Raw genomic sequence first — 14,765 nt, 5'->3', positions numbered from 1 at the left:
GTGTGTGTGTGTGTGTGTGTGTGTGTGTGTGTGTGTGTGTGTGTGTGTGTGCATGTTGAGAGACCACGTGTGCAAGCCCTGCTCTGCCTTATTGCCTAGATGTACAGCCTAGTGCGTACAGGACCAGCATGTCTGGAATAAGGTTGTTCCTTTTGGAATAATATTAGACTATTGCGGTCAGCAGTTTGTAGTGCATGGTGGTGTACAGAGCCAAACGGGTGTGGATAATGAATAATAACGTGTTATTGTTATTATTATTATTATTGTTATTGTTGTTATTATTATCATTAGTTATTATTATTGTTATTATTATTGTTATTATTATTATTATTATTATCATTATAATTATCATAGTTATTATTATTGTTATTATTATTATTATTATTATTATTATTATCGTTACTATTATGGATAATAAGGATGGATGAACCAACCTAACACTGGTGGCTGTTGAAAAAGACACACAACAAAATAATAAGTACACTTCTGTTGTCTTGTGAATGTTTACATATGAATGTTGGCAGTGGATTTGAACGGGAAACACAAATCAGTGTTTCCTGTTTCAAATCTGCAGCCGAGCCAATCAAATGAAGTTATTGGAAACAGGTACCCCACCTTATTGAAACCTGGGGCTACAGTTATGAACAGAAGACCATTGAGAAATGTCTATCATGTGGTCGGGTGGGACACCTGCTGGTGGACAAGTGGTACTGACTGAAGGTCAAAATTCAAGTTATACCCAGTTAGCCAGTGCTTCTCAAACTTTTTCAAGTCAAGGACCCCCAAATCGATATGTATTTGGCCACGGACCCCCATCTGAAAATACTTTGAAAATACTCTTCAATACTTTGAAGAGAAGATGTGTGTGAAACAAATTCAAATGTATGCAAAAATGTCCAATACTTACAATATTGATTTAAATAATATTCAAAAATAGCAGATGTACAGTAGAAGTGATGCGAGCTTGTAAATCTGCTATTGTTGAACAGCCATATTTAGCTGGGGACCCCCTGGAACCCCCCCCAAAAAACCCTGGGGGTCCCCGGACCCCACTTTGAGAACCAATGCCCTAAGCAAGCAGAGCAATATACGTATTGGTCTGGCTTTAAGATGTAGAGCGGTTCTCAATTTTTTTCATCACGGACCCCCAAATGTATATGTATTTTTTCCGCGGACCTCCCCATCTGAAAATGTTTTGTGCCAGGGATCCCCAGAAGAGAAGATTCAGGTGGGGATACCAATTTTATCCAATCAGGATAGAGAACTCAGTCAGGAGAGAACTCAGTCAGGATACAGACTAAACAAGTGGAATTGGAAGTGATGATGACACAAAGAAATGAGCTGACAAAATTGGAACTGGGGCTCTATAAAAATGTAAGCTGATAAATGGGCACTCTCTCCTGATTGGCTGACATTTTGCAGCCCACCTGAAAATGTATTTTTTCGTTTATTTAAGAGCTGGAGAGACATGGAGACTCCTGTTACTGAACAAACATTCTATAGCAATAGAATAATCGTTAAAGAAAAGCGTCAATAAGTGCAACCCTAGTCGCGTGTGTGTGTGTGTGCGTGTGCGTGTGCGTGTGCGTGTGCGTGTGCGTGTGTGTGTGTGCGTGTGTGCGTGTGTGTCTCACCCTTTCAGCAGCAGACTGTAGGCCTCGTCCTCCTCCCTGGTGGCCCACTGTCTCTTCATGTAGCCTTGCATCCGGACGCTGGCCCAGCTCGCCACACTCTCCTCCTCCTCCTCTTCCTCCTCCACCTCCTCCTCCTCTCTCTCCACCCTCCTCCCCTGCCTCCCTCCGTCCTCCGGGGGAGGAGGAGCATGATGACCCTTAGGGCCGGGGCTCGAACCCCCCGCGGTTCCTCCCTGAACACTGCGGTTGCTCCCGAAGGCTGAGTCCACCTCTTCCACCTCCTCCATCTCCTCCACCTCCACCCGCGAGGCGGTGGCCGCGAGGTCCTCCGCCTCGGCCTCCGCCCGGATTACCTGGGTGGAGAGACAGCAAGTTCAAGTTCAAGTTCCTCTGTATTGGCATTCATGACTTTTACACCAGAGACACAGAAGTGCTTGTTCAGTATCAGGAGTCTACCTGTCTCTCCAGCTCTTTATTAAACAGAAAATACATTGTCAGGTGGGTTTCCAATCTTCAGCCAATCAGGAGCGAGTACCCATTTATCAGCTTCAATGTTATAGTGGTCCAGTTCTAATTGCGTCAGCTAATTTCTTTGTGTCATCACAATTTCACTTTCGTTTATCCTGAATCCTGTGTGAGTTCTGCCTCTCCTGATTGGATCAGATCGGTATCACAACCTGAAAATGCATTTTCTGTTTACTAAAGAAGCTGGAGAGACGGGGAGACGCCTGTTACTGAACAAACACTCTATAGCAATAGCAATGAGTACTATCAGAATATAGAGCTATTTAACACTTATTTTAACAAAGAAAAATCACTTACCCTGCCTTTAGGGAAACTTATTTTTTACCCAAAATCCCATCGCTCTATTGTGAAAATCTGACATGAACTTCCCATTGTGCTCTGCGTGGTAATGTGCCATGACATAATTCCAGCATGATATAGAGGCGGTTGTTAAAGCAGCGAGTGACATGGACTCTGGCATAAAACAAACCAATAAAAATGAAATTATGGTGACGAGGGAGACACTTAACACATACAGTAACTGCTCCCTGGTGCTGTATTAAAGGTAGGGTAAGTGATTATTGTTTTGTGTTAAATAGCTCTATATTGTGATAGTAGACATCGCTATTATAGTTTGTGTTCACTAACAGGGGTCTCCCTGTCTGTCCTCCAGCTCTTTAGAAAACTACAGAAAATCTATTTTCAGGTCAGGATACCGATTTCATCCAATGAAATCCATGATACAGGATTAACAAGTGGCACAAAACAATAAGCAGACAAAATTGGAAATAGAACAGTATAAAAAATAAGCTGATAAATGGATACTCTCTCCTGATCGGATGAAATTTGCAACCCACCAGAAAATGTATTTCTTGTTTCAAAGAGCTGGAGAGAGAAACCACAGTCACTGTACAGACACTCTACAGTTCCTATGAGTTCTATCAGAATATAGTGCTTTAACCTTTTAAACAAGAAAACGTTTTGTTTTAACTAAAGGATGTCGTTGCTGTACTGTAACGTTGTAAAAATAAATAAAAGTTTGATCATAAAAAAAAGGAGATTCTTAACCCATTAAGACCTGAGGCCGATTCTGCAAATCGTCTCTGTCGGGTAGAAACCTCATGTCCAAAACTGTTACTTTTCAGGATTCAAATTCAAAGACAGCAAAAGTAGCAAATCCACAAGCTCAAAACAGGTCGCTTCGTGCCGTGTTTGGAGCTTGTGGATCTGCTACTTTTGATCCTTTTGTGTGACGCTAAAGTATGATCAAGTAGCGCTTTAATTTACGAAAAAACACAAAAGGTTAGAATATGGAGATAAGAGGTTTCTGCCCGACAGCGACGAAATGCCACAGATGCTTTCCCGGTGTTAAAGAAACGTGTTAAAATCAAGAGTCACCTCGTCCAGATCCGTCTCTCTGTAGCAGCGCAGCGGCACGGCGTCCAGGTCCGTCTCAGAGTACTTGATGCTCCGCAGAATGATGCCCGTCGTGCTCCGGTGGGCGTGGCGGCCCGGCGACGCCAGCGGCGAGGGGGCGGGGCTCAGCAGCTCCACCTCGATCTGCCGCACCTGGTGGTACGATAGCCTTCGACCTCCCTCAGCGACATCCTTCCCGCGACCGCCACCCCTGCTCGCCCCCCTGGCCGGACCGCTGGGTTTGAGGCGCAGGGAGGTGGGAGGGGTGGGGCTGGGGGTCTTGCTGAGCGGGGGGGTTGCAGACGGGGCGTCTGAAAAAGAGAAGAAAAATTGTTATAGCAATGAATAGACTTGAAGCTTCATCATGTAATTTTTTGTGTGTGAATAAAATCTCTTATTTTGTCCAATCTGCATGGTAGATGGTAATACAATATAAATTATACAATAAGGCTCTATGCACAGCAGCCATTTTGGAGAAAAATTGGTGTTACCAATGATACTAATGAAGGCTCTGTTCCATTCTGGTCAAACAGAGTCAGGGTGCTGATATTGTGCATGTTGGCTCACTAGAAACACTAGTGGGTCTCAAAGTGTGGTCAAGGGACCCTCATGGTTCCTTGAGAGGGTGTAACTCTGAGTGTACAAATGGAACCAAATGGACCCGGGAGGGTCCATTTGGTTCCATTTGTACACTCTCGGAGTTATAGGAGTCCTTGAAATTAAAAAGTCTGAGAACCACTGTGCTACACTAAATGGAACAGAGCCTTCATTAGTGTCATTGGTAACACCTGTGAAGGAAGCAAAGAAGGGGCCCAATTTCTGTCCAATAGAGGATATGCGTGTGACATCATCATCAAACCCGGAAGTTATGCAGGAATGCCTACTGAGTGTCAAAAAAATACTTTCTGGCCTTGACAGCCCATGCATCCAAGCAGAAAAGTCATATCTGATTGCATTAAACAACATTAAACAATGTTAAACTCATTTTGCATGTTTCTTTGCCACTCGATTTGCCACTCGATGTGCCATTCACTTTAAGCATGCGCATATCCTCTATATGGCTGCTGTGCATAGAGCCAATTGTGGTGGTTGTATTTGGTCTCCCTGCTCTTCTATTGAGACATTTACAGTAGATCCTGTGTCTAGGTTGGAAACAACGTTTGAAAAAGAAAAAATGCTAAATCTTGGAATCAATTTGAAAAACAATTGGATTAAAGTTGGAACACTGAACTTGTGAGCAAACAAAATAATGGGTATCACACTACAGCATACTCATATATATATGGCATGCATTTTCCACCTTGCGTCGTTCCCGACTTACACCGGTCCCGAGTATTCCGGTGTATATCAATCCATTAAGACCGGGAAAGCTGTGTCATTTTAGATTTCTTTGGCAAATCAAAAATAGCAGATATACAAGCTCATAGCACGGCACTCTGCTATTTTTGAATAGCCAAAGCATAAAATAATGCTTTTTAGCTCAAATCTGAAATGACAGATGCTTTCCCGGATTAAACTTCAAAGTATGATAAGAATATTTAACTTGAATTATATAACAAACAAAGTAAACATAAAATACACACATAAGCAGAACTATATTTAATTATTTATTTTAAATCACAATCGCGACTCTTGTTATTGTATGACGAAGTAGGGCATTCATTTATGAAAAGAAGTTGAAATATGGAGATATGAGGTTTCTGCCCGACTGCAACAATATAATATATGGCTTGGGCTCTAATCAGACCAACTGCTTGGTGATTAGGACCAATTGAGGATAGACAGATTATTTATATATAATATATTTTATATATATATTATAATTTCCGTTGCATTTATTGCACCACACACCCAACAGAAACACAAACGACTCAGTAATACATGTGTGTCTGTGATTCTATATCTGCTGCTATTTTTATCTGCTGCAAATGTGTCTCTACTTACAGTACTTGCACATGTAGGCTAACATGTCAGCAACTAGGCTGTTACGGATGAGCAGAGACAACAATTACACACAGAGGCGAAGTGTTTGTTCCAAAGTGCTATACTTGAGGGGACAAATGATCTCTCATCATCATTTGTGTAACTCAAGACCATGTTCACATGGTATGGAGTACAGATTCATAAATAGACAGTATACAATACATATAACAATGTTCATACAGACGTAGCAAAAGGCATGGATGGCATGCATTATTTGAACAGAGGAAGAACGTTTTTTCAGAAAAGCACCCAATTTACAAATAACTTTTACATTTTTTATCCCACGATTTTGTAACCCTTTTTCACCCGGTGCCACTTCTCTAAGTGATCCTGGGCGCAACACTCCCCACACCAGCCAGGGCCGAGCTCATGCCTCCTTCAATGCATTAGAGCCAACTGACCTTCTTGTCACCTGACAGGGGGGAGTTTCCCCGGTAGGACGTAGCGCGTGGAAGGAACACGTTATTCCAACCAGTTCCCTTCCCCTCCATCAAGCGACCTGGTTGTCATGGGGGAGGCGGTATAATGTAGCAACCAGGATTACTACATGTTTTTGTGAGGGTATTAACTACCCTTGGAGACACAAGGAGAACATGCAAATTAACTTTTAGCTTATCAGATTGCAGTCATTTCAACATAGACGGTTGAGTTATATAATACTTTGGCAGGTATTTTTGTCTAAAATTCATAATGCTAATATTCTTGCACTCAAACAGAACATGGAACTCATCCCCAGCTCGGTTGTCGTTATATAAATTGCATAACCTCTGACTTCTTTCCAGCCCTTTATCTGCCAGTAACCTTTGGAATTCTCGTGTGATTATTCACCCTAAAATTACAAATGGCCTGTCTGTACTTATGGTTTTCACACAGCAGGTATTTTTCTGAGGTAAACTCTTGTTTGAACTCTACATAGATGTCACATGATGTCATACTATTAAGTATGAGCCACTCTGAGCCAGAGTTTTGCAAATGGTTCTCAAAGTGGGGACCGGGGAGCAAATCAGTTTAACCACATTTAACCATGTTTACACCTTGCTTGGATAATAGAAAATAGTTGTTTATTCATTTTTTAAGTAAAAATCGTGAACATTTTGGTATAATTTTGAATATTCTTGCACATTTTTAACAACACAAATTGTCTCTATTGAGATGTGGGTCAAATACCTATCAATTTAGGGTTCCTTGACATTAAAAGGTTTGAGAACCCAATGGAGTATTCAGTCGTCCTGAAGGCATTGATTGTTATATTGATTGATATTGCGTTGCATCTTTGATGATATAGCTTTCCCCTTTTTCCAGTACCCCGGATACTTAAGTCAGATGTGTATCACATTGTTATTGGCAAAATATCAAAAAGTGATGGCGAGAGAGAGAGAGAGAGAGAGAGAGAGAGAGAGAGAGAGAGAGAGAGAGAGAGAGAGAGAGAGAGAGAGAGAGAGAGAAAGAAGGAGAGCGAGAGAGGGAGAGAAAGAAAGAGAAAGAAAGACAGCCAGAGAAATAGAAACAGAGAGAGACAGAGAAAGGGGGGGAGAGAGAGAGAGAGAGAGAGAGAGAGAGAGAGAGAGTAGCAGACAGAACAGAAACAGAAACAAAAGCAGTACAAAGACAGATGGAGGACACACACACAAACTTAGCATCATCCATCACTGTGTGTGACACAAGCAGCCATCCGTTGCCATGGCGCTTATTCCTAGTTCCTACCTTCATTTATCCTTAACGGACACAAACACAGAGAGGCTACAGTCATCCATCCACCTCCCTCTGTCCTCCAAACCGGCTGGGACTCTTCTTTCTCCAGATACACACACAGCCAGAACACCTCCCTCTGTCCTCCAAACAGGCTGGGACTCTTCTTTCTCCAGATACACACACAGCCAGAACACCTCCCTCTGTCCTCCAACCAGACTGGGACTCTTCTTTCTCCAGATACAAACACAGCCAGACCACCGGGGTCTCCACTCTGCAACCAGGCTGGGAGTGGGACTCTTCTTTCTCCAGACACAAACACAGTCAGACCACCTCCCTCTCCTCCAACCAGGCTGGGACTCTTCTTTACACAGACACACACTCAGTCAGAGTCAGACCACCTCCCTCTGTCCTCCAACCAGACTGGGACTCTTCTTTCTTTCTCCTGACACACACAGTCAGTCAGTAAGACCACCTCCCTCTCCAACCAGGCTGGGACTCAGACCACCAGGGTCTCCAACCAGGCTGGGGCTCTTCTTCCTCCAGACCACCGGGGTGTCCTCCTCCTCCTCCTCCTCCTCTCTGCCCGCTAGCCTGCCTCTAGCCCCGGCTACGCTCTGCTGGACCACCCGCTCCTCCGTCTGGAGGAGCAACAACAAGCCTTTTGTCCTGCTTCTCTGTCCCGCACACTGACACACTTCACTCCACGGCCATTACACAGCATGGCACACTGTGTTGTTGTGGGTTTTTAGTCTAGTTTCTCTGAGGTTAATACATAGTATTGTTGTTGTTGTCCTTCTGAAGCTGCGCCCGCCGAGCTCGAGCGCTCGAGCTACTACTGAGCTCACGATACGACTGCATCTCCCACAATGCAATAGCGAGCTGTGTTCCGTCAGCAGAAATAACGGAGCAGAAATAAGACTTCCGGTTGACGATCCCTTCAGAATAAGAGTACCCTCTAGAGTAAAAAGAAACCATTGAAAACCATTGAAAAACGGTTCATTTGCACATTAAAACTATAAATTAAGCATTTAAACGAAGCTATACAACACATATTATGTTTCTGTGTAACAAAAACGTTTTTTAAAAGATAAAAATGTATCTAAATGGATAAATGTTGTTCAATGGAGTGCATAGCCTATAGAAATTGGACACTGGACCGGAGACGGACACGTGTGCCAACACTTGTGACATACTCACGCGTTCGGGGAGACCCCCTCTACAACGCCAAACTCTCCGCTAAGCGGCACAGGTGTAAAAAAAAGTGTGGCGGACCGTCCAGTGAGGTCAGAGGTCAGAAAAGTGCCGTTTTCAGTGCGTAGCCTATACCAATTGGACACTGGACCGGAGACGGACATGTGTGCCAACACTTGTGACATACTCACGCGTTCGGGGAGACCCCCTCTACAACGCCACACTCTCCGCTAAGCGGCACAGGTGTAAAAAAAAGTGTGGCGGACCGTCCAGTGAGGTCAGAGGTCAGAAAGGTGCCGTTTACAGTACATAGCCTATACAAATTGGACACTGGACCGGAGACGGACATGTGTGCCAACACTTGTGACATACACACGCGTTCGGGGAGACCCCCTCTACAACGCCACACTCTCCGCTAAGTGGGAGAGGTGTAAAAAAAAGTGTGGCGGGCCGTCCAGTGAGGTCAGAGGTCAGAAAAGTGCCCTTTTCTGCCATTTTCAGACAATAGTGGACACTGGACCGGAGACAGCTGCCGATGCCAGCACTTGTGACAAGTCACAGCAGTAGATTCACTAGATTGGCTAATTTCAGCATGCAACCAAGTGTAAAATGTAGCATTACGACGCCATCAAGGCCCGCCAAAATACATTTTTGACGACAAAATCAACTGTAGATTTAGTCGACTAAAATCGTATTATATTTAGTCGACTAAAACTACACTAAAACAAACATTTAAGGTGAATAAAATATGACTAAAACTAAATTAAATGTTATTCAAAAGACTATGACTAAAACTAAATAAAAATTAACACTGCGTCACAGTGACATGACAACAACAGGTAACCTCAGTCTGTGATATTAATCTACAATTTTTTGTGTTAAATTGTGATTGTAGCCTGAATGATCAGCGGTCAATTGTAAGCAAGAACAGATTGTTATAATTGTAAGTAAGTAATAGTAAGTGCCACGGCAAATAGCTGTCTCATGTCCAGCGTCCAATTTGTGGAGTCTATGCACTGAAAATGGCTGTTTTCTGACCCCTGACCTCACTGGACGGCCCGCCGCTTTTCCAAATACACCTGTCTAGCTTAGCGGAGAGTGTGGCGTTGTAGAGGGGGTCTCCCTGAACGCGTGTGTATGTCACAAGTGCTGGCATCGGCAGCCGTCTCCGGTCCAGTGTCCACTATTGTCTGAAAATGTCAGAAAAGGGCACTTTTCTGACCTCTGACCTCACTGGACGGCCCGCCACACTTTTTTTTACACCTCTCCCACTTAGCGGAGAGTGTGGCGTTGTAGAGGGGGTCTCCCCGAACGCGTGTGTATGTCACAAGTGCTGGCATCGGCAGCCGTCTCCGGTCCAGTGTCCACTATTGTCTGAAAATGTCAGAAAAGGGCACTTTTCTGACCTCTGACCTCACTGGACGGCCCGCCACACTTTTTTTTACACCTCTCCCACTTAGCGGAGAGTGTGGCGTTGTAGAGGGGGTCTCCCCGAACGCGTGTGTATGTCACAATTGCTGGCACACGTGTCCGTCTCCGGTCCAGTGTCCAATTGGTATAGGCTACGCACTGAAAACGGCACTTTTCTGACCTCTGACCTCACTGGACGGTCCGCCACACTTTTTTTTACACCTGTGCCGCTTAGCGGAGAGTGTGGCGTTGTAGAGGGGGTCTCCCCGAACGCGTGAGTATGTCACAAGTGTTGGCACACGTGTCCGTCTCCGGTCCAGTGTCCAATTTGTATAGGCTATGTACTGTAAACGGCACCTTTCTGACCTCTGACCTCACTGGACGGTCCGCCACACTTTTTTTTACACCTGTGCCGCTTAGCGGAGAGTGTGGCGTTGTAGAGGGGGTCTCCCCGAACGCGTGAGTATGTCACAAGTGTTGGCACACGTGTCCGTCTCCGGTCCAGTGTCCAATTGGTATAGGCTACGCACTGAAAACGGCACTTTTCTGACCTCTGACCTCACTGGACGGTCCGCCACACTTTTTTTTACACCTGTGCCGCTTAGCGGAGAGTGTGGCGTTGTAGAGGGGGTCTCCCCGAACGCGTGAGTATGTCACAAGTGTTGGCACACGTGTCCGTCTCCGGTCCAGTGTCCAATTGGTATAGGCTACGCACTGAAAACGGCACTTTTCTGACCTCTGACCTCACTGGACGGTCCGCCACACTTTTTTTTACACCTGTGCCGCTTAGCGGAGAGTGTGGCGTTGTAGAGGGGGTCTCCCCGAACGCGTGAGTATGTCACAAGTGTTGGCACACATGTCCGTCTCCGGTCCAGTGTCCAATTTGTATAGGCTATGTACTGTAAACGGTACTTTTCTGACCTCTGACCTCACTGGACGGTCCGCCACACTTTTTTTTACACCTGTGCCGCTTAGCGGAGAGTGTGGCGTTGTAGAGGGGGTCTCCCCGAACGCGTGAGTATGTCACAAGTGTTGGCACACGTGTCCGTCTCCGGTCCAGTGTCCAATTGGTATAGGCTACGCACTGAAAACGGCACTTTTCTGACCTCTGACCTCACTGGACGGTCCGCCACACTTTTTTTTACACCTGTGCCGCTTAGCGGAGAGTGTGGCGTCGTAGAGGGGGTCTCCCCGAACGCGTGAGTATGTCACAAGTGTTGGCACACATGTCCGTCTCCGGTCCAGTGTCCAATTTGTATAGGCTATGTACTGTAAACGGCACTTTTCTGACCTCTGACCTCACTGGACGGTCCGCCACACTTTTTTTTACACCTGTGCCGCTTAGCGGAGAGTGTGGCGTTGTAGAGGGGGTCTCCCCGAACGCGTGAGTATGTCACAAGTGTTGGCACACGTGTCCGTCTCCGGTCCAGTGTCCAATTGGTATAGGCTACGCACTGAAAACGGCACTTTTCTGACCTCTGACCTCACTGGACGACCCGCCACACTTTTTTTTACACCTCTCCCGCTTAGCGGAGAGTGTGGCGTTGTAGAGGGGGTCTCCCTGAACGCGTGCGTATGTCACACGTGCCCCCGCAAATAGCTATCTCGTGTCCAGCGCCCAATTTGTGAAGTCTATATGCACTGAAAATTGACCTTTTCTGACCCCTGACCTCACTGGACGGCCCGCCACTTTTCCAAATACACCTCTTCCGCTTAGCGCCGAGTGTGGCGTTGTAGAGGGGGTCTCCCTGAACGTGTGCGTATGTCAAAAGTGCTAGCGCCAACAGCCGTCTCCTGTCCAGTGTCCAGTATTGTCTGAAAATGGCACTTTTCTTACCTCAGGCCGCACTGGGCGGCTTGCCACTTTCCTTTTTTTTACAAATTATCTCTCAAATGTTCACCAGCATTCTGTACTGGTCTGTATCCATTTTCTATCAAGTTTATGGGCGCTCAGTTATGGAGAAGTACACACACACACACACACACACACACACACACACACACACACACACACACACACACACACACACACACACACAAACTACAAATTTACTAATATTTCTGTCCTCTATCTTTTTTATGCTGTGTTTCCATGTTGTATATATGTTGTTAAATAATATACATTTTTAATGATTTTTTTCTGATTACATTTGTATTTGTATTGTATTTTAGTTTTTAAATAGGTGAGATCAATTTTATAAACCCCAAATTCTTCTTTTTTTTTGATCTCACCTGCACTATCTACTATTATTATTTGTAGCATATTTTGTGGTCTCTTTTATCATTGTTTATTTGCTTCTGCAATAAACAATATTATATCATCATCATTTTCCAAGAGTGACCTGGCCTAGAGTCAGCATTATTACAACAATGGACAAACAATACAAAAACAATACATATATATATAACACACACAAATCAATATCCAGTTAAAGTGCAAAACAGTGCTAAGTGCACATTTAATGGGGGTCAATAGCCAATTTCAAACTGGAAAAAACATTTAAAAAGACATACTGTACATCATAAATGTATTTTTTAAATACAATTGTGTCTTTTTTTTTTAAACTTGCCACTTAGAAGTGTTTTAGTATGAGCCATTTAAAAGGCATACATCATAAATGTATTTTTAAATTAGATTTGTGTCTTTTAAAAAACATAAAAAATTCACGATCTTATTTTGAAGGCAACCGGAACCCTTATTTCTGCTAGGTCAAAAACCGGAAGTCCAATTTCTGCTGACGGAACGGAGCTGCAATAGCGCGACTTCTTCGTGTGTTTCCGGCTAGACTAGACGACCGTTAAGCGCAATGCTGCCTCCTCCCGACTGTTGGTCTTCTTGGGTACTGCATAGTAGTAGTAGAAGTGAAAGTACTGAAATACTCTCTTACTTAAGTACAGTAAATGTACTTAGTTGCTTTACACCACTGCTTTTTTATGTTTAGTTCTGGAGTGATTCTCAACCCATGATTTCCAGGGGAAACTCCCAGTTTGATGTGCATTACCTTTTCTCCCTTTTTTATTTGTTCATTTGATATCTTGGATCCCACTCTACAATGTAAAATCCTGTGTAGATCCTGTGTTTATAAACTGAGATCCAAGAGGGTCAAAATTTGGCCAACGTTAACAAACAGTGATCTAAATCAAGTTGGGCCTCAATGTAGATTAAGGGACAATTTGCAAAACCCAGACAAAAACATCCATTCATTTATTTTGATGACATTGTTCTCTGCAGATAGTCAGACTTTTTTTTTAATGATTACATTTATCTAACTTATTGTGTGTGTTGTGGTTGGCTAACTAACTTGGCTGGTAATGGTACAATATATTTATCCAGCCTTTGCCAAAGACAACCCTGAGAGGATTACCCATCCTTGTTAAGTATTAAATACTAGCTGACTTTACACCCTGAAGCTCAATGGATATTCAATGGTGTCCCTTTGCCTACAAGATCACAATCATCACAAGAGAACAATGCAATAGTCTTCTTAACCCCAGTATCACAATTCTGGGCATGACATAATAGGCAAACATTGTGCCAAAAATAGGCAAACAAAACACTCTGTAAAGATAGCTGATCTACAAGCTCACGTGACGCGTCGTTAGCTTGTAGACAATAGTAGTCATTAGAAGAATCAGGAATCTGATCGAGCAGGTTCATGTAATGCTGGCAGAATGTGGGTTATAAGACTAGTCTCTCAGGCCAGGCTACTATTCCACAATCTTAGAATAGCGGAAGCATTTTCGTTGCTGTTGCAGTCGGGCAGAAACCTCGTATCTCCCTATTTAAACTTTTTTTGTGTTTTTCCTCATCACTTAATGCCCTACTTCTTCATACAAGAGTGTCAGACAAAAGTAGTGAAAATAGTCGATCCACAAGCTTGTAGATCTGCTATTTGCACTACTGTTTTATTTTTAAAATAACAATAAAAAGGAACTGTTTTGGGACATACAGTACAAGGTTTCTGCCCGACAGCAGCGATTTGACACTGGTGTGAGCCAACAGTCTGGATGGAGAGACTAGGTTAAGACCCATGTGAGACAGTAGGTCATGTGACATGACCGGTGACAGCACCTCACTACTCTAAAGAGAGAGCAGGCTCCACTATTCAGATTGTGAGTATGGTAAACTATAAGTCCTGTCCGGTGTCCAGTGTTAAGCCATAACTAATAGGCTTAGTTAAGTGGAGTACACGGAAGCATCTTGTTTACCCAGACACACAGGGTGAGATGAGTCTATACTACATGAGAGAGAGAAAAAAAAAGAAACCCCACAGAATGTCCCTTTAACCTGTTGAAAATACAGTTAATAAGAGGTGGAATTGAAAGGAAAGGCACAAGAATAACAATATGAATAAGAGACATTTTTAATTTAGAAAAGGAGGAGGTTTGAGTTCATCCCAAATCTCTTATGTAATCGTTACATGTGCAAACAGAAAAAAAAACGTATTGCCATGACTCTGTTGTTTTAATCTGTACCAGAAAACCTGCTCTACATGAATATGAACACATAAACCTCTTTTTAGAACAGTGGTGTCAAGCCATTGGATTGGGAGGATGTTTGCAGGCTTTAATTTCAACCAAACACCACACCAGCTGTAATGTCAACCATTAACATATTATGGTCCTTGCACCGGGTGTGTGATTGTTTTTTTGTTTTTCGTGCGATTAATTCATCCTATAATATATATTTAGTTCTTTAAGTGTTGTTTATGTCATGAGTACATTCGCTGAAAAAAAACCCTGTAGGAATGAGGCATCAACTATATGAATAGTTTTGATGCAAAATTGCTAAATATTTGTTTGCAGAGTACTCTGTATTCCACAATTCCCCATTTGTTTATTCGTCACACCCCCGGTGTGTAAAGACTTAGGGTGAAACTAATTAGTGAAATCAGCTGGTGTCTCATCGGAATCAGTGGTTGATGCTGCTTCTTA

At 43.6% G+C, this 14,765-nt stretch overlaps 1 protein-coding gene across 2 annotated transcripts in view; it reads right to left on the bottom strand.

Moving 5' to 3' along the window:
• psda (pleckstrin and Sec7 domain containing a) overlaps window positions 1–14,765 on the bottom strand; it is a 103,480-nt gene that overhangs the window by 72,080 nt on the left and 16,635 nt on the right. For both annotated transcript variants that reach the window (XM_084076622.1, XM_084076621.1), the window contains exons 4-5: window positions 3,537–3,865; window positions 1,635–1,987 (exon numbers count right to left, since the gene is read on the bottom strand). In XM_084076622.1, coding sequence (XP_083932748.1) covers window positions 1,635–1,987; window positions 3,537–3,865 — 682 coding nt within the window. The remainder of the gene's footprint in view (window positions 1–1,634; window positions 1,988–3,536; window positions 3,866–14,765) is intronic.

This window comes from Gymnoscopelus microlampas (genome assembly GCF_963454915.1).
Source record: "Gymnoscopelus microlampas genome assembly, chromosome: 13".
Lineage (NCBI taxonomy): Eukaryota > Metazoa > Chordata > Actinopteri > Myctophiformes > Myctophidae > Gymnoscopelus > Gymnoscopelus microlampas.
The sequence above is the reverse complement of the archived record's forward strand: the minus strand, read 5'-3'. Positions and strand labels throughout refer to the sequence as shown.